This window comes from Anopheles coluzzii, chromosome 2 (genome assembly GCF_943734685.1).
Source record: "Anopheles coluzzii chromosome 2, AcolN3, whole genome shotgun sequence".
In the NCBI taxonomy this organism is placed as follows: domain Eukaryota; kingdom Metazoa; phylum Arthropoda; class Insecta; order Diptera; family Culicidae; genus Anopheles; species Anopheles coluzzii.
This window is the reverse complement of record NC_064670.1, coordinates 41180498-41205480: the sequence shown is the minus strand read 5'-3', so window position 1 is coordinate 41205480 and position 24983 is coordinate 41180498. Positions and strand designations below refer to the sequence as shown.

At 49.1% G+C, this 24983-nt stretch overlaps 1 protein-coding gene across 2 annotated transcripts in view; it reads left to right on the top strand.

The window, feature by feature from the left end:
* The window catches only part of LOC120949131 (probable serine/threonine-protein kinase cdc7), a 45768-nt gene that overhangs the window by 2642 nt on the left and 18143 nt on the right, over positions 1-24983 (top strand). Inside the window, exons 2-4 of one of the 2 annotated variants that reach the window (XM_040366174.2) lie at positions 4921-5816; positions 15060-15153; positions 18720-18801. In XM_040366174.2, coding sequence (XP_040222108.2) covers positions 5534-5816; positions 15060-15153; positions 18720-18801 — 459 coding nt within the window. In that variant the 5' untranslated portion in view covers positions 4921-5533. Of the gene's footprint in view, positions 1-4279; positions 5817-15059; positions 15154-18719; positions 18802-24983 lie in introns of those variants that run through there. The other variant, XM_049605119.1, reaches the window with a different exon arrangement.

The following is a 24983-nucleotide window of genomic DNA, read 5'->3' as shown; positions in this document are numbered from 1 at the left end:
CCTTCCCATACGCAGGCACTAGTACGTACGGTCAGCCGCTGCTAGCGCACTCCCCCCGATAAGAGAACACAATGAGAAGAACGCGATGGGGTGGGCTTTTCTTATCGTTCTGACGAAAGGCCCAAGAGGCTAAATAGAGAGACAAAGAAGGAGAGTGCAAGAGCGCACACGCGGGAGAGAGAGAGGGAGTCTTGTTTTTCAAGGTAAACCTCCATGGTAAGGGCTAAAGGGAAGAGGGAATAGAAGGGAATCCCGAGGCCACAGGGTGACAGATTTGAAGCGGTGGCAAGAAGATAAAGCAACGGTGGGGCCGTTCTAGCGCTAACATTTTGATACGTCGCTTCTAAACCCGCCGCCTGAAGGATAAGATTGATTCCAGGTTCGGGTAGGGTGATAGCGGACCCTGCCGAAACCAGTCGCAAATTGACAGTTTCACGGTATCGTGGATGGTAGTTGTTCCGATGCGGTTGGTCCGATGGTCGAATTCTTGGTCACTGTGGTCAGTTTGATCTGGTCGAAAGGATAGATGAAGATGATGTGCCTGTGCATGACCAAATGTTTAGTTCTAATGGGGATGAGAGATGCGATACGGTTGATCCAACCTTCGAATTCTTGGTCACTGTGGTCAGCTTGCTCTGGTGGCACAACCAGCTAGAAGATGATGTACCTTTGCATGACCAAATGTGAACGGTTGCTAAGGCCTCCCACGTGCACTCCCTGTGTGGGTCTTTGTCTTGAAAGCATGGGTAAGTGATTCTGCTCGCAAGCAGCCATAAAACGATCGCCATACCTTTAGGGCAGATGTTCTCCCTCGCCTAATCGGAAACCTTCGCTAATGTTAAAACGCTGCCCTTGGAGAATTAGGTTCGACCTCACTACGGACCTCGGTTTTTTTTTCGTGGTCCAGAATTCCTAGTTTTGCGAAACCGTTGGGCAACGTTGGGGGTGTTACCCTTCTTTCAACTTTACTCGCGCCATCTCTCGCTCCCCTTTTCTCTCTCTCACTCTCTTTTTTGTTTCTTCTCCTCAACGGTTTGCTTTCTATTCCCTATTGCGAGCCGTACTTACCATTCTTGTTCGCGAAGAAGATCTACTCGGGCTCGGTCCGGTGCTTTCGGTGGCCTTGTTTTCCAGCCATCTCGTACCGTTGGTTCCTATTGGCGAGGGGCTCCGTTTCATTCCGCGCTGGCTGACTGGCTTCGATCTGGACGCCAGTGGCCGGACGCACATCGCCACTTACAGTTACACGCATTTTTTGGAGAATCAACAAAGAGGGGGGGGGGGGGGGGGGGGGGGGGGGGTACGAACAGCGGGCCCTCACAGTTTCGGTGGTTTATGGTTCAATTAAATTAACGTGAGCTTAACATTTTAAGGTTACAGTCCAATTATTTTTAAAGGGGAAGATTTAACGTTTTAAGCTAATGAGCGTAGGGGGGAGGAGGGTAAGATGAAGATGGTACGATAATGCTAAGCAGACCTTCTTCTGCTGACGGTATATCTACACAGACAAATTAAATTGTTTATATTTTGAATTAATTTAGCATAAAAGAATTGCAGATTGATTTTCCTATTGACAAACAATCTCAAATACCAACAAAACATAATTCTTCGATGAATTTGATAGCTTTCTATTGATTTTAAACATGCTAAGCAGAAGTGATATTAACAAGAATTTCTTATTTACTTTCCCGTTGCTACCATTTGCCGTTAAGCAATGATTTATGAATATAGTAAAGGAAAAGTGGAGCTAGCAAAAGCTTCGAGCAAAGGGCTCAGCGTGGGATGAAGGTCCGCTACCTGATGCCAGAATTAGGGGGAAAGAGGGAAAAAATCCCCGCCACAGCTGGAAACAAAACGTTTCGTTTAAACATCCCACCCCGAAAAAAACCCTTTTCGGAAGACCTACGCACCCCAAAACGCCGGATCTATCGATAGGTGTACACCCGTACGAAAGTGCCACGGAATGTCTGCTTTGCCTAGCTGCCTTCACAACTGCCCCATTTCTGTGCCCTTGCATCCACACCTTCCCATCCCTTCAAAGGCCTTTGCTGTTGTTCCTGCGGTACATCTTACCAATCCCAATTGGCTCATTTGTTCTGTTTCCTCCTCTTCCCACACATCGCGATCGTTTCTGATTTGTTTGCGCTTTCTTTCCACTTTCCCATCGCTGCTTACTTTGTTCGGTTGGACAGCCGTCGAGCTCTCCTTCTCTTGCTCTCTCTCTCTCTCTCTCTCTTCTTATTTTTGTATCTCTCTCACACACTCATACATATCTCTATTGCACGCCATATTGTGACTCGAGAGGGATCTCTTGACTCGATCGCCCATCTTAGCCTCACCGCTGCTCCACCCTTCGCCCTCTCTCCGTTCCCCACGTTGTTCGACGGCCCACGAGCTTCGAGCACATGTTGTCGTTACGATGGGTTTCTATTCTTCTACCTTATGCTTTGAACTTTCTTCTCGGGAGATTTGTGCGATCCGTCAGACGAGGAAACCGTTTTTTTACTGCTCCCCCCCCCCCCTTGTGTGTGTGTGTGTATGTGATTTTATTCGTTCGCTTCCTCCCGCTCGCGTACTAGGCAAGGCGGCGGCAGTAGTGTACGCCATCTTCTCATACCCGATGCTGATGGAAGGCACGTCCCAGAGCCAGAGCCCCGATGTTCTATGCTGTGGCTGTGGCGTTCTCGTTTCTCTTGGATACTTTATTTTCCCGACCCCGCTGCCTGCTCGGCGTCTCTGGCACCATGTTCCGTGACATGACTCGGTGACCTAATTTCGCTGTCGAGCGGAAGAATCTTGCCGGTTTTAACGATCGCTGGTATGGCCGCTGCTGGTGGCAGAAGAGACGGCTCGAAGCGGATGCGATATTCTTCCAATTTAAATCCCTTACGGGAAGGCTCTTTCATGCAAGCGATAAATGAATGGAATATGATGTTGGGAAAATATGTATGATATATACGGCCAGTCTTACATACTTAATAAATAATTAAAGTTTGTAAGATGCTTTAACCACAGATGTATAGCTAGTTTAAAATTCTTTATTATTTCATTCACAGCGAACGAATTTAAATTAATTTGTAACTTAAAACATTATGACAACATTTTTGGCATAAATGACTCGATATTTCTATCGAAATTCGATATTACTATGGCAAGTTTGACGCTTTGCCTTAAGTGAAAAGAAAAAAAAAAATAAAAGATTAATTCTACAACAAATGTACTTTCAACCTGATCTGCCAAAATGAACCCATTGCCAGCACCGTTCAAAATGCCAAAGTTTGAGCAGGCAGCACACAACCAAACAGAAGAGTAAAAATAAAACCGGAACACGGAATGCTGTACAGCCACGGCGTACAGGGTCTGGAGAAATGACAGAACACTTACGGAGCTTTTATTCGGTACTCGGGCGGGCACACTGGCCGTAAGAAGCGACCAGCTCGCAGTCCCCAGTCCCAGCATGCCCAGCACAGCTCACAGGGGTCCACACCGTTCCACCCAGCCAAGGCAGGGGGCAGGTTGGGCAATGGCGTCCGAGACCTAGAAAAGAAAGCGTCCCGGATTCAGCGGGTTCGTTCTGCTTTGCCATCGGGGTAGCGGTAGACTGGAAATATTTGCGGCCCAGCAAGAAAGAGAGCAAGAAAGAGAGGCAGAGAGAGAGAGAGCGAGAGGATGGGAACGGGTACGGTGGGTAAGATAGCTGCAATGGAGAAATGGTTAAGCTGTGCGTGAAACGGGTCCGGCCCGGCCCGGCCAGCGCTGCACTTAACGGGAGGCTACGTGAAGCTACGGTTCTTCTGCGGGCGCGTCCAAGCCCTTCTGCCCAGCGACGCGCGCGGTAGGTTCTTTTTGCCGTCTTTCTTTTGAAACTTTCTTCGATCGAGCGGCCACGAACGATGACGAAGCTTTGGCGAAACGAGAACGTGCTGTAAGAAATTTTTATTAACCTAAGAAAGAGAGAGAGAGAGAGAGCTACTGAGAGAGGGATTTCGATGCGTGTGGTATGTGTGTTGTAGCCGTAATGTAGCAAAGGGAAGGGATAAGCTGCTCACCCTCGCTAGTCTCTGCACTTGCGTAAACTGATGTTGATAAAGCTAGCAGAATCGACGCCGAAGAGAGCGAACCAGAGCGAACTGCTCGCTGTTGGGGAGAAGAATTTCCTACCTCCCAAACCCCCCCCCCCCTTTGCAAACCCCCTCTCAACAGCCTGGGGGAGAAAGGCAAAACGGAGAAAGAGAGCGCTTTCGAGCGTTTCGGAAGAACGGCGTTGGCTCAAACTGCGAAAGAAAGCTCCGTAAGTGGCACTCTCCGAGCGAAAGAAAGCTCGCACGGCCGGAGCGTGCGCAAATACGAGTGCGTGCGCGCTGCGGGCGAGACTGGGACGGCCGAAGCCGAGTCGGTCTCGGTTGCACTCGCGGGACTTTCGCGCGACCCACCGTCTGGCGGAGATGAGCGTGCGAAAGAGAGCACCACGCAAGAGGGAACGGGTGGCGCGTGGTGGTGGTGGTAGTGGTGGGTAGCTCGGGCTCAGAGTATCCTAACCGACCGGAGAAATAGAAGGCTCCGCCAGCTTGGCCAGCAGAATCACCGATCAGATCAGATCGTACCGGTGGCGCGAACGATCCAGCGGCGCACACAAGACACCAAGGTCTGTCCCCGCAAACGAAAAAGTCTTCGCAAGTCTCGGACTCTGGCTCCTCAATCCCATCCCGGGCGTGTTTCGTTGTTGTGCGGTTTTGATTCCATTCCGGACGCTTGAAGGTTTTTCTTCTTCGGGAAACTACTTAGTGTGTGAAAGGCTCTTATTTAGTTGGTGCATGTGTTTGTCTTATCAATTATCGTGCGAGTGGTTGCCCGAATGGCTTACTCATCCTGGAAGGATATTGGTACATCTTGCTAACTGTTTTCCAATTCTGTCCTCAGGAAACGTTAACCTTGTGAGCAAGCGTGCAGTGTCTGATAGCAGAAACAATTGCAAATATTGATCCAGCAGCAAAGTGAATTTAGCAAACGCTATTCGTGTCTGTGAAACAGTACAAAGATGTGTCGAGTTGTGTGTAGTGTCCGAGCTCCAGCAGCAATGTTACCCCTTGGACTGTCATCCCCTAGTGGACAATAGACTAGGGCGGCCCTAGGTCTTAGCAAGCTGCAATCTAAGCTTGATTGAGGTGATCTGTGAGGAGCGTGAAGTGAAGGGAAACAACAACAAGTTTAAGCTGGTGGATCCTAATTCCACAAGGACGTTATCGGGTGTTCAAAGTATACAAGTGTTGGGCAGTGACTCCAAGTGACAGTTCTTTCCGTGAAGAAGTTGTGTTCGTAGTGTCGTTGTTAAAACAGTTTAATCTTCAAAAAAAGGTAGTGATCATACGTGTTTGTGTGCATTTGATTGTGTGTGATAGTGTGCGGGTAATAAAAAACAAGAAAAAAAAAATAAAGGAAACAGAAGCATAACAGCGCGCTTTGACCTCAATTCGGTGTTTGGCGTGACGCGGACTGACGCGGGTTTTTTGCACTTGTGGTGGGCATTCGGAAGATGTCGCAACAGTTAAACAGCCACGGTACTACTATGCTCGGTAGTATTGCGAACAGTATCGGAACGAACAATAGTATCGCCTGCAGTATGGGCAACAACATCCCGAACAATCTGACCACCATCCCGAACAGTATGATCGCCACCATGTCCAGCCCGGCCGGTAACGCCTCGAACGGTCCGACGAGCAACGGTGCCAACAGCAATGGGGCCAACGGTAGCAGCAACGGCCCGTCCTCGACACCGGCCACCCCAACCAACAACTGTCAGTCGATCCGTTACTGCTGTAAGTAGACGCAAAGTAGACCACGGGGAAGAACACTCTCCCAGATCTACCGCACTCTTTTCGGGATCAATGCATTGGGTTTACGGGAGGGATGCTTTGGAGATATTCTAATGAATCAGATTTCACAGAGCTGTACATATCAGTACGTCAGTGGAATGACACTCTAGCAGTTCCTAATCACACTTTGTTCAACTTCCAGTTATGAGGATTACACTTTTAGAAGGGCGTGTAACTCCACTAGTCGTGGAGTTGCATCAGAATGTAAAGATCCACCTTACAAATATTTGTCTTTTCATGGTGTTACAATTCGTTCCTTTATTTCGCTGATGGGAACGTTTCACTATCAGCCTGTCTGTCTCTCCTCCACAAAAAAGGGCATCAATCAACCGAGTTGAACTAGAATTGCAACTTCCAGCTGAGAGGGGCAATTTTCAAACGTCAACAACAACCGTTGGCCCCCCGATTGACCGAGTCGCTCGCTTCTGATTCTGATAAGCCTGGTCGGCGAATGGGCTGGGATTGATTAGAATCCTTTCTTCTCTGCTCTCCCTTGATGGGTTCCCCATCACCCTATCGGTAGGTTCATTCGCACCGTTTTGCTACACGCACACCTGTAGCGATTGAAAGGAAAATAATAAACTTGCTCTCGTTTTGCTGTGACTCCCTGGTCGAGTCCGCTTAGTCTTCACCATAATCATCCACGATCGATCGTTGCCCTGTGGTGGCTTCCCTATCAGGTTGATCTGGTGGCATCAGGCTGCATTGAGGTACGGAACAGGTGGCCAGCAACGGGGGAACAGAGCGCCACCCCACTCGCAAGTTGAAGAGAGATTAGTAATTTCAGCTTCAACCTCGGCAAGGGACCGAGACGTACCAATCATCGTGGTGGTGGTGGTGGTGGTGGTGGTGGTACGGTTAGTAGTGTGGTTGCTGGTTGCCGTGCTAGTGATCGTACAGCTAGCTCTCCCCCTATACCTCCCCTCCCTAGTACATGACACTGACGGCCTTAGCACAAGGGTTGAAGAGAAATTTTCATTCCGCTTTCTAGCTTTCTTTCCACCGCGTTCCGTTTCGTTCTCCTTTTCATCCGACCGCGCACACGGTGGCTTTCCTTCTCAGCTTTCTGTCATCTTCTTTCATCCCACCTGCCCTCCCCCCCCCCTTCCCCAAAGAGAGGGAATTCATACACACAGACACAGACAGAGACAACGGAAAGCATTTTTATTTTTCGCTTCTCCGTCTTTTGTCGCCTTTCTTTCAATTCCGCACGGCGTGGTGACGATGTGTGACGAAACTCGAGCCGTTTTAGACACACAAAACCTCACAGTGCAAAAAAGAAAAAAACAAGCAGAAAAAAAGGTCTAGCATATACTACTAGCAAACGCGGGTGACAGTTGATTCATGCTGCTGGCGACCTCACACTGTCGCGACCCGCTGGCTTGGCGAAAGCGAACTGCCTGCATGCGATGAAGAATTGGTTTGCTGCCGTTTTTTTGTTGTCCTTTTACAATTCAACGTATTGTGTTATCATAGCGAAGGAATCTCGCTTAGAGGATCGACTAATTGGAGGGTTCACTTAACCGGGTTTGAAATTTGCAAATAGAAAGCACACGAAAGGAATTCTTCAAGCTCGTTTAGTTAGGTGAAGCTTTTGCTCCTTTTATTGTGATGTGTGTAAAGCTGTGACATAGTATTTATTGCAACATCAAACATTCTACCCACCAGTTACACATCACCACACACACACACGGGCGCTCACATCAAGCACACGTTTCGCTGATCACGTGCACAGTAAAATCGGCACCATGTGGAGGGGGGGCGGTTTGATGTCCCTTTCCACTTTCTGTGCCCCCTTAAGAATACATAACCTCAGCCGCGAGCGGTGAGGGAACGCCGAAAGTAAGCGCTTTTGTTGTGGAATGGAGCTTTGTGTGTGTGTGTGTGTGTTTCGGACATGGGCAGGGCGAGTGGATCCGGGTCAATCAATTCGGACACTCACACACACACACACACACGCGCGTGCATGCTTTAGTCACACCCTGGTCGCTTCTTCGGCACACAGTGGGGTGGACCAGGGAGCCGTCGTGTATTGCGTCGTGGCCTCGCGGCGATCACAATGACCACAATGGTGCGCCAACAGGTGCGCGGTAGAAGATCACACCGCTGGGTCCTGGACCTGTTTTGGCTGGGTGGGGGATGGGGTGGATTTTTTCGGTGATTTATCATGGAAAAGCGAATTGAGTGTAATTCAGCGTACGTGAATGTGCATGTAATTGTACCCCTTTCTATAATCGCCGTGCCAGGTGTGTGAGGGAAAGGATGTACAAGGATGTGGCACACGAAAACAGGACTGGGGCTGTGTATTATGTACGCTTTCCAAAGCTCATCAGGGATTGCAGGGAGAAGGGAGCAAAGGGTTCATGAAACATCACTCCCCTATTGTGGCAGCAATTGTGTTCAGCGGTGAAACCGCATAAAGAGCAGCTTGCACACAAATCGATTGCCTGTTTTTTATTGTAGTTCGCAACTACTCTTTTACTGCTTCAATCACAAAATGATTGAAAGATGCGAGTGGTTTGTTTATATGCTCTGAACCACCCAACTGCTGTGCGAGAATGACAGAAAGACCTTTTAATTTTTATGCAGCTCTGTAAGTTCATTCCATCGTCAACAGAGACAGCTGAAGGATAGGTATTGGTTGGATATTATTGCCTCGTTAAATGTCATTCGAAGTGTGCTCTCCTTTTTTTTAATATAAAAAAAAACCTCACCATCGTACGTGCGTGTTCGATTGATCTACATAGCTCTACCCTTTTCGCTTAAAGAGCTCTTCCCATCACCGTTGCCGGTGATCATCATCATCATTTATCAGCCGCGGACGCTGTAATAACGCACCATCCGATTTCGCCACGCGAAGAATTCTTTGTCAAGCACGGTGCGAAGCAACGAGACAGCGCACGACAGCAGTGAAAGTGAGTTGATCGATGGGTTGGGGACGAACCGTCGGTGCGTATGCATTTTTCTCTCTCTCTATCTCTCCTTACCATCTCCCCGTCTGTCTGTGCGGGCACTTACGCACACGCAAATCGGGCTGCCGTGCCGTTGCGTGCGTTGCATTCTCAATAAGAAAGTCGGCGTTTTGGAGGGGGGGGGGGGGGGGGTGAAGATGTTGTGGAACTTAATAAAAATGAAATAATACAAAAAAACACAAACACACACCCACTTTTCCCCCTGACCAGAAGAAGAATACGGGGATTCACAACATCGATGCAAGGTTCAACCTGTCGTATCCCGAGGCCACAAGTGTCTCTCTCTTTCTCTCTGTGCTTCTCTTTCTTCGAGGTTCATCGGGGTTGCAAAAAAAAAGTGGGCAACCAGCAGCCAGATGAATGGAGCCCTGGTGTTGGTTGCCTTCGCTGCTCCTCAGCGTGCGCCTGGGTTTGGGGGTTTGCATTACACGGCGGTTGTTTGCCCTGCATGCATGCGAAGGAGGAGAGCTGGAATGTGCTGCCGCTTAGACAAGCGCAGCGTTGCGCTGGGGGTATGAATTCACGATTATCATCGCCATCATCATCGCCATCATCGTCAGCATCGGCAGGCTCGAAGTCTCTCGCTTGCAGCACGGTGAAAGTCTTTCACGCGCGGTGGCGCGCTGTGAATTGTTTTGTGCCGTGCCTGGGCCCTTCGTATGGCGTGCACCATTCTTGGGCGGTATTGGGCCTCCCCCGGAGGGGGGATCATGGAACAGGTCGAGAGCGTGCTGACGAGTACCTGCTGCGTACCGGATCTACACGCATCGCGATGACTCTTCGCCGTGGTGCGTTTCTGTTTTGTTGCTTTGCTCCAATAGCGCCATGCAGCAACATCCGCCAAACCGGGGTGAAGCGAAATGTTGCAATCTCCGGTTTTGGGGCAGCCCGTTTCGTACCGTTCAAAAGGAAGGGACAAGAATCTAGGTCAATCTTGACGCAGTAGGGGGGCCTGCGGGACGCCACGAGCTGATCTAAAGATCACTTTCCACTGCGTCGCGACTGACTCATTGGGTTCGGTGAGCTAGCTCGGTGGAGCACTTTTGTCTACGTTGATTGCTTGGATTGGGGTTTTCCCCCGGAATCAAGCAAAAATAATAAAAAATAAAAACATCCAGCACCATTCCGGTGCGGTGGAAAATGGCCCCGTGCAGGTTGCGTATGTGCTTGCGGTCCCCTCTGGTCCGGACGGTGGGCAACTTCTCGCGAAAGATCAATCAACACGATACGGCTGAAGAAGTGAGAGTTTTGTAGGAATGAAACAGCACGCATAACACCGTGACCAAAACTACAAAAGCCATCAGCAGTTGGTAGTGATGCATGCACGCATGCACGTACACACACACACACATGAAGGAGGGGTGGGGCGCAGTGGAGTTTGAGCTGGCTGGTAAAGACGAGTTTGAAGATCGCGTTTTAGAGAATGTTTGCGTTTAGTAAGGTATAAGGTGAAAACATATTGCGAGTTTAAATAGCTGCAATTGTAGTTTGCATTATGTATGTATCCGTTTAGGTAAACCTAGGAGGGTCTGCCACAACTACTACCACAAACACAAACACTTTATCTCCCAAAAAAAAAGCTATCCAAAACGAGCGCACACACAGTTGTGATCTGTGTGCGCTGCGCTGCAGAGTATAACCCTGCTGTCGATGTTATTGTTGTTTTGGGGTTAAGCTTCGTTTCGTAACTTCCCAGCAGATCCTCCGCGAGTCCTCCCTGCCTCCCTGGCAGCGTGCTACTACAAACCACCCAGCTGCCTTGCCCCGGGTCTCGGTAGGTGGTGGTAGGTTTTGCTTTCTTCGTTTTCTATTTTCTAGCGAACGGCTTTGTTATTTTTGGAGATTTTTGTTTTTTTTTTTTTGGCTGGTTGGGTTGGTGCACCCCACCAATCTGCTGTGCGGGCAATTTTTCGGAGTGGGAGCGTACTACGACCGAACCTAAATGGCCGTCCCTTAGCCAACTGTGTGGCGCAGCGTTAGCAGCCGCGTGTCAATAAACTCGAATTCGATTCACCTTGTGTCTGATGTATGTGTGTGTGAGTGTGTTAAAGGATTGTGTTGGGGCGAGGTAGTGACTGCATGCACACACCGCAGTAGTCGCGCGTCATAGTAGCGCCCGTAGTAGCAGTAGAGTAGTTTGTACAGGGGCGAGAGCTACATTCTTCACTGTTCGTGCTTGTGCGCGCCATGCTCGAGCACCATGAGCTCATCGCCATCGGTAGTTCTTCTTGCTGCGATTCGGGCGATTCGAGAGCGAAAGCTTTCCCCACGGGCGCTTGATGTTTCGGGGGCGCCCGAATCTGGCCACCGCTTCTGCTGCGCCTGGCGACCTGCTGGCGGGATCTAGGTCAGCGGTAAGCGGTAAGCGGGGAAGGGCACGGAATTTTTATTATTATCTTTACCATGCAGGCGATTGTTGCTGGGAAGCTGGGATGCTGCTGCCTGAGCAGAACAATCTTTCCTATTTGGATTGTGTGTGTGTTTTTTGAAATACACATTGTGAGGATTATATTGAATTGAAATTGAATTGGTGAGTGTTTTAAGGAAAGGACAGGTGATTTGGTATTGTTATTATTTTTTTAACACACTTATACACACACACACATACACACATTGGCAGAAGGAAATCTTTTGAATTATTTATACCGCCATGGAAGCAGCGCAAGCAAAAGACAGTAGCGTCCGGTAAGGCGACGAACCCGCTTAACGATTCCTGTTTGAATCGAAAAATGCACAACACAACAGAGGAAGGAGAAGAAGAAGAAGAAGAAGCAAAAACACCCTAGCGGAAACGATTTTTATGCTTACTTTCACTGTCCGAACGCTGGCGCGCGGAGATCTGGAGGACAGTGAGAACCGCCGTCGACCGGGTCGCAGAAGCATTAACGACGAAACAAAGCAAAACATGGTCCATATCTGCTTCACGGAAAGCAAAGGAAAGAAGGAAAAAAACTAACCTGTTAAATGGAAAAGAAAACGCACAATGGAGCAGCACAAGAAAGCCACACACACACACACACACACTTAGCACACAATTCATTTTCGAGAAAGGGTTTTAGAAAAGAAAGCATTCTTTTCATTTTGGCAGGCAACAGCAGGCAGCAACAGCGGCGACAACTTTCCTCCCAGTCCATTTTCTCTCGCGTCGAGGTTCCCGTCGTTCCACGGGGAAGTTTGCCGTGCTAGCTAGCTGCGCAGAGCCGAAATCTATTCCATCCCACGGTGACACACTTCCGCCAAAGGGGTATGGTGGCCGTCTCCGTCCTTCCGAGCCGTTGCATGCCGGTACCTGCCGTACCGTTCGCTTCGTTTGGTTGGAAAATGCTGTCGACGATTGTGACCGTTCGTGACTGTGTGGCAGGCTTTTCTACCACCGGCGTTGTCGTCGTCGTGCCAGCATACTTTTTTTCCTCCCGAGATCGGAAACAAAATAACACACAAATGGAGGTTGTCGGTGGGTTAGGAAAGAAGGAAAGCAGGAAAAATGAATGCACGAAACGAGTTCTGTTTTTTTTCTTCCCTTACACGCTTTTCACGTGCTGCCTTGGATGGTGGATACAGTCCGGGTGAGGTAGGGTCGTGTTGGGAGCAAATTTTGAACTCGTCAGACTCCAACTCGGTACTCGGCAAGTGGGTGAAGGACGTTAACAAGCTGGCAGGGTGGTTTTGGCTGGTGTGTTTCGTTTTTTTTCCTTGTTTTGTTCGGGAAAGCCAAGACCACCGAATGTGTTGCTGGAATGAGAATAAGCACAAGAGAATTAAGCGTTTGTCTTTTGACCTATTTAGAAGGGTTACAACAGAAAAATACTCAAATCGAAGCTAGTTGGAAACTCGTTTTTCAAATAAGAAAACGACATCATTTTGTTCATGCAAACAAATTCGTTGGAAAACTTAAATAAATACTAAAATAAATGGAAACCACAATATGTTAAAGTAACTTACATTCCATGTAATTGTTGAAAACATAAAATCTCACTTTTAACTTCATTTAGTTGCGTGCCGCCATTCTAGTAGCGATTGAGTTTGTTACGCTGGGAGGGAATGTAAATGTTATTGCCAGCTCGGATCCGGGTTCTTTGCTATGCAGGTCGACAGGTCGAACGTATTCCTCTTTTTCGCCGTCCGATGTCGCGAGCTCGCCGCACATTTTGTGCTGGTGAAAATTCTCCCCTTTGCCAGTCCCGCTTGCGCTAAAACACAGAGCAAAACGGTGTGCATCCCAGGCAGTGATAATGGCCATGCTGGCGTGTAAGCAAAACACGAGGAAGACGAAGAAGTAGATCATGATGATGATGATGATGATGACGCTCATACCGAAACCCGCGAACGGTGAAAGTCTTCTTGGTTGAAAGAGAAAATTCTTCGCCCATCATGCCATACCATGCCCCATCATCGTCGTACACACATATACACACACACACACACACACGGTTGACTCACAAATACGCTCACCGACGCCGCTCGACAAAGATCTGGTACGATCTTTGCACAGCTTAGCGCGAGCGCAACCGGTTGCGAAGGAATGGGTGGATGAGGTGGCACGGTGGGAAGAGGAAGAAAGCAAGACGGCAGGGCTCCATCTTCTATGTACGTGTGTGTGTGTGTGACTGGTGGAGGAGATGCCAACGACTTTGCGACTTTGCGCACCACCACAAAGGGTTTGGTTTGGGAGGGGAAGCGACAGCACGGGAGAGGGTGAAGAAAATTAAGAAACACTTTCTATTTTTCCTAGTGTTTTTTTTTTCTAACTCGATGGTGCGATCTCTGTGGGAGCTGCTCTTGAGGCTTTCAGACTTAGCTAGACATATGCGTCTTCTTTTTCGTCCTTTCTGTTAGTAGATACACTGAAGCAGAATGTATGCAAACGGCTCGCTGCATGGTGGCGTGCGAGTGGTCAGCTAGTGCTAGAGATAATGGAGAAACCTGTACCGAGACACTGTTTTGACCTCTGCCGATGCGCATCGAGCTCGAACCAATATTCTCACCCCATGGTGATGGGCCGCTTGGTATGATAAGTGATTCAGCACGAAGGTTTGGAACGATTCGTTGCTTTGAGAGCAGCGCAGGAGGGAGAAACGAGTGGGACTCGGGCTCGAAAAATGACAGCTTAGTGAAAGAGAAAGCCACCCAATCGTCATCACAGCACCACCACTACCAGCAGCACCAGCACCAGCAGCAGCATCATCACACACATGTGTCATTATTCATCAATCCACCGATCCCTTGCCAATCTGGCTCCGGGGAAGGAATGCTGCGAGAAACAATGTACTTCTCCTGCAACGAAAAACAATTTCGGGACTCACTGCAGCTCACTACGCCTCATCAAAGGGCTTACGCGTGCAACGAAACAACAGGTGCAGGTGGTTTGGCAAGATGCGCGCTTGCACACTCGCGCACTGATGCACCACAGAGCTCACAGAGCCCACTGAAGATAACCTAAATTTGGGACCACACCTTTCCCCGTTGCGTACGGCAGAGCATCACTCTTTTGTTCTGCTTTTCGTACCATTGCGATAAGCGATAAGCGAGCTGCGAACGTTTCCCAGCGAGGGGGTTCGTCGCTTTCATGTTTGGTAGCTGCGTTGAAATCTTTCCCGTAGCAGCTCGCATTCTCTTTGCTTCTGCGGCCGGTTGCGGCGGGCGGAGGGAAGAAACTTTCTCTGCCGGAGTTTGCGTTCCAAGCTTGGGATGTTCTCGTTACGTCTTTTACGAGCCCACTTCCACCCGCCGGCACACTCCCTACCACCCCCCCCCCCCTCCCGACGACAACGGTCGTGGATTGGCGATGTCACACCCATCGCCGTTTATTTGCAGCCAGGTACACCTCCGTTCGGGTGAAAGTTTTTCTGGTGCACCCCTTTCTTCCCCCGTTTTCGCCGAGCTCGTTCTGCGGGTCCTCAAAGTTGTTCTACCGGACGGGAACGTTGGCATTGGCTGCCTGGTGGACAGGTTTTTGTTGTTGTTGTTGTTGTTGTTGTGTCTTCCGTCCGCCCTGTCTGGCCACTTTTCGCCATTCCATATGTACCTGGTGGAAGCTTGGAAGTGAATATCTCATTTTGGGCGACATTGCACATGCTCCATATTCTGGAAAGTATGTCAAGCAATATTCTTTATCCGCGTGACTGCAGGATCGCAAGGGTGAAATGAGTCCGAAAAAAACTAAAAGCAACCTTTTTTTAATACCATTCCTCGCCCACTTTCATCTACTTTACAGGGGAAGCTGATAAGGTCAAGACACTGATCCGGCTGCGCGCTGAGCTGTCGCCTCTGTTTACTGGAAAGCGCAACGCATCGAAGTATGCCTGGGCGTAAGTATCTTCATTTTTCGTCGTTTAGAATAAGCCAATAGTAGGTCATCTTCGCGCCGATAGAGTAGTGTGCTAGTAGTTTAATGGCTACTGTCGGTAATTAGGGCGATATGCTTTGTACCGTTTTGCATCTAGCTGATCCGTTAATCGCTCGTCTCCTTAAAAAATGTTATAAAAGCCGAAAAGCTGTCCAAAACTGCCGGTTACTGGTTACTTTATTGCCCGGAGGGTATTAATTATTCTGTTTCTTCCGCACGAAGAGAAGTAGATCACCAGCAAACAGTACCGCCAGCATCAGCTCGAACCGCTGGCGGAAGCGAATCGGAAGTAAAAGAATTAGCAAGCGAACCAGCAGAAGAGTGAAAAGGGAGAGAGAGAGACAAAAAGAGAGGCTACATGAAACAATATAAAATATGATGGTCCAGCGGTGAGATTTTGATGGAATTCACGTTTTCACCACCATTTCGGGCCCGTTTCTTTGTCCCCGGCCGGGGCTGTTGGAGTTATCGCCAGCACCGCAGCACCGTTCTGCACCGAGGGCTCGATCAATTAGGGATGGCTGGTGCGTTTTTCCGTGCGTACCACGTTTTTGGGGCCACGCGAATGAACAACGGATTTTCTTTTCCGTTTCGTTTCTATTTAGTTTTTTTTTGGTGAGGAGATTATATGGGATTTTTTGGCTGGTACTTCTTACTTCCACTACTTCTAACCGCGAGCTGGCCGCGCAAGCTTTGTGGTAAGAGTGGGCTTTGGCGTGTGTTAATGGTTTTGCTCCGGTTAGTCGTTTTTTCATCTGTAAAAGTTTTGCTTACCAGTCGGCTATTTGGGCGTACATTAATTTCGTACAACAAATGGAAGGGTTTGATGGGCTTTGAGCGTTACAGAACAGAGCCGGACTGTGGTGATTGGGTGTGTGTGGTTTTGGGTTTAAGGGATGGAGCTTGCTCTCGTTTGCGTAAGCTGTAATCTGTAACGAAGCTGCTTATTTTATCGCTGGCAAAAGTGCACAGAAGTACGATAAATGGGTCGGAAATAGCATTTTGCGATGGGAAAAGAAGCAAAACTACGAGCTTAATCGATGTTGATCAAAACGATTGTTTGTTTGCTTTGGGTTTTAGTGCTTAGAGCACTTGTACAAAAAAGGCTGTTGAATAAGATCAATGTGCACAAGAAAAACAATAAACAGTAAAGAAAAAATCGAAAAATACTGCGCTATTGCATTTCAAAGCCATTTTTTCGGGGAAAGTTTCTATCAGAAGAAACCTCATCAACGCAACATAAGTCATATATGCACCCCACCCTTCGGTACACACTAGGAAGCTCCATCGTTGATCGGGCCCGCAGTAGGCATCATAAACATACAAACAAATAAAAACAAAACTCCCCACATACACACACACACACACATATAAAGGCAAAAAAGAGGAAGAATGTGGACGAAGCGCACGGTACGATGCGCGTCAAACAGTCTTCTAATCTCACTTTCCGTCAGACGACCGATACCTGGCGCAAGTGGCAAGCAGTAAGCCTGTCAGTAGCAAACAACAAAAAAAAATGAGGAAAAAAAGGAAAAGAAACCCAATGCAAACGCCAACCCGAAAGCGATAAAAGTGAAATTTGCAACAAACATTCGCAGACAAAACACAACCACGAGTGGGGTTTAGGTAGGGGAAGGGGAGCGGTGCGAGAGAAAACAACGTATCAAAGAAGCAACCCAAAGTGGATGAATGATGAAGAAGTAAAGCACACTTGTAAAAGCACACACAGACACAGACACACACATGGCGATCGAACCACCATCGCTCGGCTCGATCATCGGGCGTACATGTATGCTACGTGGTGTGCAGAATTATGTTAACAACAAAACACTGCGCAGGGAGAGAAATGGAATGTGCGAAAGAGTGCGATAAAGATAGAGTGGGAGATAGACGACGAACCTTTCAACCGCGCGCGATGAAGCACCAGTCACTTCAACAATGCGCTGCATTGGCGAAGCTCCCGGTCTGTGGACGCCCTGTGGGCTGTGCTGCAGAGGGCAGTGATGAAAAGTGTCGCGATCTGCTGGCAAACTTCGCTGCCAGTGGCGCTGCGTATGGTGTGCATGCAAATTGTTTGCTCTCCAATCACGCTGCCTCGCTGGTCGTTGCCATGGCGCTGCTTTACTGTGCCTGTTCTTCAGCCTGTCCACTACTGGGCGGGAAGAGAAATCTAAAGCGTATTGAATAATTTGTCCCTCACGTTGTACAAGAATAGCAAAACCGCAGCTACCCGATGCGGACGACAATGTGCGGCAAATCGCCATCTTTAAACGCGATCTGGTACTTACGCTGCACAACACAAACACTCACCTGTGTCCAGTTTGTCCCGGGAAGGAACTGTCGGACACTGCACTTGTCAATCATAATGCATAGGTTCATTCGCGGTCGCGCGATTTGCCCGATCGATTCCAGCACATCCTCCCGGATGGAGCAAATGGGCCCGGACGGTTTGCTTGGCCCGATCGCTTCTACCCAGCAGGTACCAACTCCTGCCACGGTGAAAGTGGTGCAGCTTTATTGCCGTGCCGGATCTGTTTTGCCGCAAACACACACACACACACACACACAGGTTGAGAGTCGTGGACAGGGTACATGTTTGGGCCGTAGCATTCCGACAAGGTCGTGCCGAGCGGGCGAGGAGTTTCGATCCGAATGGAGTCTAGAAAATGGAAAACACGCGATAGAGAACGCGCCGAGGAGTGGCGGGCGAGGCTTAGGGAAAGATAGCAAATGCAGCAAAAACAAAACCAAACAAAACACATTCACGCAAGCTAGATGAACAACCCGATGGGCGATGAGGTGAGGTGCAGCAGCAGAAGGAAAAAACAGATTTTCTAGATAAGTGCTCTCACGGGAAAGGGGATGGGAGGGAAACGATATTAGTAGTGGCATGTGTGCCCGGCCTTCCAGTGGCAGTGTCAATCGCTCGGGCGCTCGGGCGGTAGCTATGCTAGCGCACGGGGAGTCCACCTGAACGGACTGATAATTAGTGATGAAAACATTGGCGTGCCACTGACCATGCCTAGTATGCGACGCAAAGACTGCCAAAGACTGCCAGCGCAAAAAGGGATGGGGGGGGGGGGGGGGAGTGGGGAACGATCGCGAACGAAGAAGATCGTGGTGAAGAGTTTCACTTTCTACTTTTTCCACACGTGTGTGCACACCTATCGGCACACACACCTCTCTCTCTCTCCCCTTTACGGGAGCGCAGCGTCGTTGTTTTTCGTTGCCTTATTTTGTAAAGCTTCTCTCTTCCTTCGGCGGCCGAGCTTTCGCTGTGTATTCTTTACTGTGAGTGTTTCTTTTTCTTGGTGGTTTTCTCTCTCTCTCTCTCTCTCTTCGTCGTAATGATTATTTCTTTCTGCCCCGCAAACTATTCCACCGACGTGCCAGGTACAACTGCCGCGCTGCTTTTGCTCGTTCATTATATTGTACTTATGTATCTTTAATCGTTGTTTTTATGTTTGCCGTGCTTTCTACTTCATATTTCTGATTTGTTTGCTCTTTGTTTTGTTTTCCTATTTGCAGTGTGGTTGAACGAGAACTCAGCGTGCCTTTACCGATTTCGAAAATCATCAAAAAATGGAACAATCTCCTGCAGGAGTACAAGGTAGGTTTTGTGGAGCTGGAGGAAAGAACGTCAATTACAAAGTGGTTTACAATTTTAACAGACAATGGTGTTGATAGCTTAAAAGACATTATTAGTTAAAACTTTTTTGTTCTGCTTATTTATTTGGCATATAAAAAGCATCTCAACTTGTTCACAAACTTGTAGAACTGAGTTTCTGTTTAGTGATAATGAGCTTTACACTCTTTATTTAAAATCCATTTAAAATTCCCCCCTTAAACCACGCCACTCCGCAGAATGAGACAAAGAATCTCGAATCTCGAGCTTTCTCTGCTGCAAACGCGTTTGTATTTGCGCATTGCGCACCGTCATCATCATCGCCGTGATGATCATCCTCCCAGTCCTTGATGTCGCGCGACCGGTCTCCAAATTGGTCACTCTTCAAGATCCCACGAGATGATGCTTCGTCTACGATCGCAATGGAAATTCCACGGTGTCGAGTCGAGTGCTTCACAACAAACCGCAACCTGCCCCGTTGTCGCTGGCTGCTCCACAAGCCTCCCCACCATACATTCCAGTACAGCATCATAAGAGCACCAGGTCCAGCTCCACCTCCCCTAAAAGGTTCCTTTCTTGAGCGACGAAGGTTACGGCCCGCCATGACATTCAACGCCCAAAACCGACCGTTCCGAGCCTGCTCCTGTCCTCCGGCACACTTCAAATCGTCCTCGCGTTTGGGATCCGCGTGTGCTTTGGGGGAGAAATTGAGCCGGGTACTTGAGCCGGTACACCGCGGTGTCCTACTTTTCCGATACATGCGGCTCCAGCCGATACACACTCACACGTTTGCCACCACCGACACATGCAGCGACACGCGCGCGTGCGCCCGCTCGCACTCGGTACTCGGGCAGCATTCTTTCGGTTGTTTCGCTTATTATTCATCCCATGTAAAGTGAGATGTAGCCGAAGCGAGCGCCAAAGATGGCACGCGGTGCCGGAGAAAGAACGAGTGAAAGTGCGAGCAGGATGGACAGATATCGAGCTCTCTGCGGCTCGCGGACTCGAACCCTTCCTCGAAGCGAAGAAAGATCGACGACGGATCGGTGGGCAAAGCAAGAAGAACGGTACCAGTGTGGCCCTTTTTCTGCATCCCTTCCCGTTTTGTCTCAGTGCTTTGCGTACGAAATTATGAAGGCTTTGCTTGTGTGTGTGTGGTTGGAGATCCGGGTTCTTCTCCATCTCATTGCACGGGTCAGTTTGCTAGCGCTTCTCGAGCTTTGTGGCTAGTGGAGGGTTTGTTTTGTAGGATTTCCGTTCTGTTTTGCATGGGATGCGGGACGGGGGATGATGAGCTAGCGATGGTGGACGGGCTGACCCCAAGTTCCAAGAAGCGAACGAAAGTAGGTTACCAGGAAGTGATGAGCGCCCAAGCGGCCCAGTGTGCTTCACCGAATGAATAAAGCATATTTTAAAGCGCTCGACCACTTACAAGGTGTGTAATGTATAAAATGGATGTTATTGATTCTGTTCTAATTTTCAAGCTCACCAAACGCCGTGTCTCGCGTTTATAGTTCCTCGCTTACAAACGGTACACACGTGCTCGAGCAGCCATGAACCACGCTCACGGAGAACGGATCCTAGCTGTACATTGCAAAGCTTGTAGCGAGTAGCGCAATAAAATGCGTAGCGAAAAGGGGGAAACACGCACAGGAACGGAACACATTTTAATAATTATATAAAGCTTTAGCCAATCGTTACCCATCGCACCGGTTATCGGTTAGCTCTACCTCTACCCCGTACCGATAGGGACTGAACTACAGTTAGGTGCTAGGGTGGCGCGCTTAACCTCTGCGCGTTCTAGGCACAGGCGCATCGGTGTTCGGCGTCCGATCGGCAGCTGAGCTTGAAATTGGACTCATTAATCACTTCGCAAGTGGTGGCCGGAACGGCGGAAGCTGAAGAGGTTGAGAAGCCTCCGTCCGGGGTGCGTTAGCAATTATGTTGCTTCATCCGTGTTTTTTTTTTTCGGGTGGAGAGTTTGAGTTGCTATCACGCGCGCGATGCGTTGCTAAATGTTTGGCGGACGATACGCACCGATAATAATTGGAAGCGATTGGGAAAGGTGAGATAATTTGGAAAGGAAGTAAAACGTTTTTCTTGGGTTATCGTTGGAGTTGGCTAGAGGTTAGAGCAGTGGAAAAAGATCGCCTTAGATTAGTTGGTATTATTATGTTGAATATCGCTGCATTTTGCCACGGGAGGAATAGCATAAAACGGTAGTACATTTTGAATGCATTTAATCGTCTAAGAGCAGTTGGTCTCTATGAAAGCTTTGTGATCACTGCAGCACGCCATCAGCTATGATAGCATATGTGGCGTGAGAGCATCTGGGCAATCTGGTCAACGTTTTAAAAGAGAATTTAACCATAGAAAGCACCACCGCGTGCATCGTTCGTGCGGTTTTGCAGCGGAAGGTAGCAGCGGATAAGTACAAAATTTAACGTAAAACGCCAATAGAAACTATGCTCGTCCCGCCACCCACCATCTCTATCCCCTTGCTGAAAGAAAACACTCTAAAACGCTCGGAAAGAATCCAACTGGAAATAGAAAGCCAGCAAAGGCAGGCAGGCAGAAAAAGAAAGGTTTTGTTTCTTCTCTATTTAATGCGCTTGTACAGGCCCAAAACCGTTTGCCTCAGCTGGTGGACCAACCTAGTGATGCCGTGCTGTGGTTACGATCGTCTACGAAGCCATCCACACACACACACACGCGAGAGCCCTCATGCACACGTACATGTGTGACACAGAGGGATCGGGGCGCGGTGTGCCTGCCGTCTTGGAGTGTCTGTTGCCGTAGTCGCTTTGACAACATCTCGCCCAAACCGAACGCAAACGGGGGAGGATGGATGGTTGGGCGCGCGTGCAAAAGATTTCCAAAGATCATCTACGGTGGGAAGGCTCAAAGGGGAGGGTTGTGGGGTTGGCGTAGATGGCGAGAAACTGGGTGAAAAGATCGTAAAGGTCGATGTTAGCGGGAGAGAAAGCGCAGAATTAATCCGTTGCGGACCCGGGCAGGGAGAGAGCACTTTTTAGTTCCCCTCCGTCCGTTTGCCGTTGTTGCTGGTCTGCTTAGATGATGTTTCCCATGGTTGGGAGAGGCTGAGGCACTTTTTTTTTCGTCTTCCTATGCTTCTTGGTGTGGTGCCACGCTCTTCGGTGGTTACGAGCGAAAGCCCCTGCCGCCGTTGTAATTCATCATGATTCTAGGGCATGCTGATGGGCTTTCAATGAGCGGCAAGACATTCTTCTGCCTCCCGTTGGGGCTCGTTGCTTTGTCGGTTCCAGTGCCCAACTCTCATCGTCCGTTCGTTGGAGCTGGATGATGGTGGAGCAGTAAAACGAGTTCAAAAATGGTTGCCTTATAATCCACGACGGTGCGTACAAGTTTATTGGTATCTTTAAATACGGCGTGCGTACCGCGAATAAAAAAATCGCTCCCAAAAGCTCAGAATGCCCCGTTCGATTGTCCGAAGAGGTACCGTTCCACGCGTCACGGTTCGATTGCATTCGTGCGAAAATCGTACGGTGCTGGTGGTACAGCTCCTGCTTCGCCTCCGGTCCGGTTCCATCGAAGCGTGACATCCCGAAGAACGAATGTAATCCGCAGCGTTCTTAACGCCTTACCCCGTTCGGACGCACACTCGGTCAATAAGAACTCGCTCGTCCGGCGCCCGTACAAGGCACGGACGCGCCAGGAATTTCCAGGCAGTTAGAGTAGCTGCCAATCTAGCCGGTCGAACTAGCGGGTCCGATGATACCGTTTAAGCCGTCGGTGTATACCGTCTGTGCGATCAAGTGTGCAGCCGTGTACGTGTATGCGAGCAAAGGAAACTGTTTGGGTCCCCGGGTTGCTGTGGTGTTCTAACGGTGGTTCCCGTCTAGCAAAAATCACGTGCTCGGTTGAACACGTGGTCCGCGTGGTGCGTGCTGAAGTTTGCGCAAAGAACGAACGCACCGAGAAGCCGGTGAGAACGCGTGAGAAAGAGAGTAAAAGATATCAGAGCTAGTTGGTCCAGTTCTGGGGTGGACGTCACCGAACAGTTACACCGTTTCTCGCCTGTACGCTGTTCCGTGTTTTGGATGGATGGACCGCTCGGCTGTTCGACTCTCGCCGGACCTGGTGGATGCCGGTGTGGCCAAGCGTTACGAAGAGTAGGTCAAACGGACAGCCAGCAGCCCAAGCAGCAACGCCGACATGTGCCCGTTCCAGGAAGCCTGTTCTAAAGTAACGGGAGCTTCAATCGCCGCTCGTTCGGTGTCGTGTCGTGCTGCTGGAAGGTGTCTTCCCGGAGAAGATCTTGGCTGGGTGGGTAGAATGAATGGAAAATGAAATAAAAAAAAGCATTCCAACGAGATGGGATGTAGTGAACAGCGATGGTAATCGTTTACTTGCGGGGCCAAAGCGAGCTTACCTGCGTAGGCGTCGTAGGAGCGTACACGTAGAGGACCAAAACATGTAAAATAGCCCCATTCAGGGGTTGGGTCATCTTGAGCAGGGAAAAATACATGTAGGCAGTATGTTCGAGGCGGTTTCTGTTTTGTATGCACACGGACGGAGGATTATCTAGTGAAACGCTTGCGGACGCTGGAGAGCTAAACAATACATCATTTTAATGCTGGAATGCGACGCTTTCTATTGCGTTTTGCTTTCAACCACCACAAAGCTTGGGCTAGAAGCTGCGGAAACTTTTGAAAAGATGTTCCTATTCAGCTTCACAGTTCACGGTGAAGATAAGCCGTGTCTTGAATTCAGTTTTCTGCTGTTTGTTATTATTAAAAAGAGCTGAAATCAAAACAATTGCTTCATACGTTGGTCCAGTTTCTGCGGCAGAAGTATTGCGTGATGATGCTACGAACCGATCCATCCTTTCATACATCTTTCACGGCTTCCAGGCTGTGCCAGTCTGAAGGAACCAATGTTTTTTTTGTAGGTTACACACTCAATTCTTCGTTGCGCGTGTGTTCACGTTTTTGTTTTCGCTGCCGTCATCGTGTTTGCTGTCAGATCGTTTTTTGGAACGGATATCGGAACACGCAAGCATACCGGCGCATACCGGCCCTAAACGAAGCTGTAATGTGCAACCTAGTTTTTTCGAAGCCAACCCGCCGAAGCACGTAGATTACGCTCCAGAAGGAGGCAGCTCATTGGCAGCGCGATTGCTTCCGGCTGGAAAGCAGCAGCACTCCAGGTGGTTAATTTGTTGGTTAACACATATACAAAAAATGTAGGATTTAAAATTAATGTGCTTTAAGAGTTACTGCTGCGTGCAGTTTCCGCTTAACGTCTGTGAGAGCTCGTATGTGTTAAGGGCATGTAGCGCGTATGTTATCATTTTATAACAACAACCCGTCCACTTCGCTTGCAGGGCGTAGCGATAGCGCAGTGCTCACGTGTCGGAGAACGCTGTTTCGCCGAAATCGGTGGCCCGAGATCGAACACTTGTCGCTTCTCGGGCAACAAACAAACGCAAACGACGGGAGCCCGAAAGGGAAGCCGCATCTTAAGTGGCGATTCAGGTGACAATTTCCCTTATCAGTGTTGCCCCATCTCGACGCAACATCTCCGGGAACGCGTTCTATATGTTGTACAGCCCCGAAGTTCTACCTATGCTGGCGTGCGTATCGCTAATGGACCAACAAGTATCACTGGGCGGTGAAACAAGAGATCGATAGCGCGACCAGCTTGCTGCAATTTGTCCAATCGGCCCCGCTGACATCGAGGCAAAGGTTCCGGCAGGCGATGTGTGTTTGCCTTTCTAATGATATTATTTATCTTACTTGCTCTCATCACAGCGCACGCATACGGCTGCCGATGGAAAGCCAAATCGAACACTCGAACTGGCGCGAGTTGTGCGTTAATCAATGCTTTTGAGCGGTGATGAAAACGTGAAAACGCTTCAACAAACGCTTCCTGGTGGCTAGTATTTACACCCTTCTATTTATGCAACCAGGTGGCAGGCCTTCCCCTTCGCATTGTGCTGCAAGGGGCTAGCTTGAATCATCATAATCATCATCAACATCGGTGCGCTCATCTCAGTGATGTTCCACTTGATTCTGCCAAATGGAAATCTTTTCCTATTGATCAGCGCTGCAGTGCCATTTTATTATTTCGCAATTGCCGTAATGTGTGTGTGTGTGTGTGTGTTGGGAGGCTTTGCAAATAAC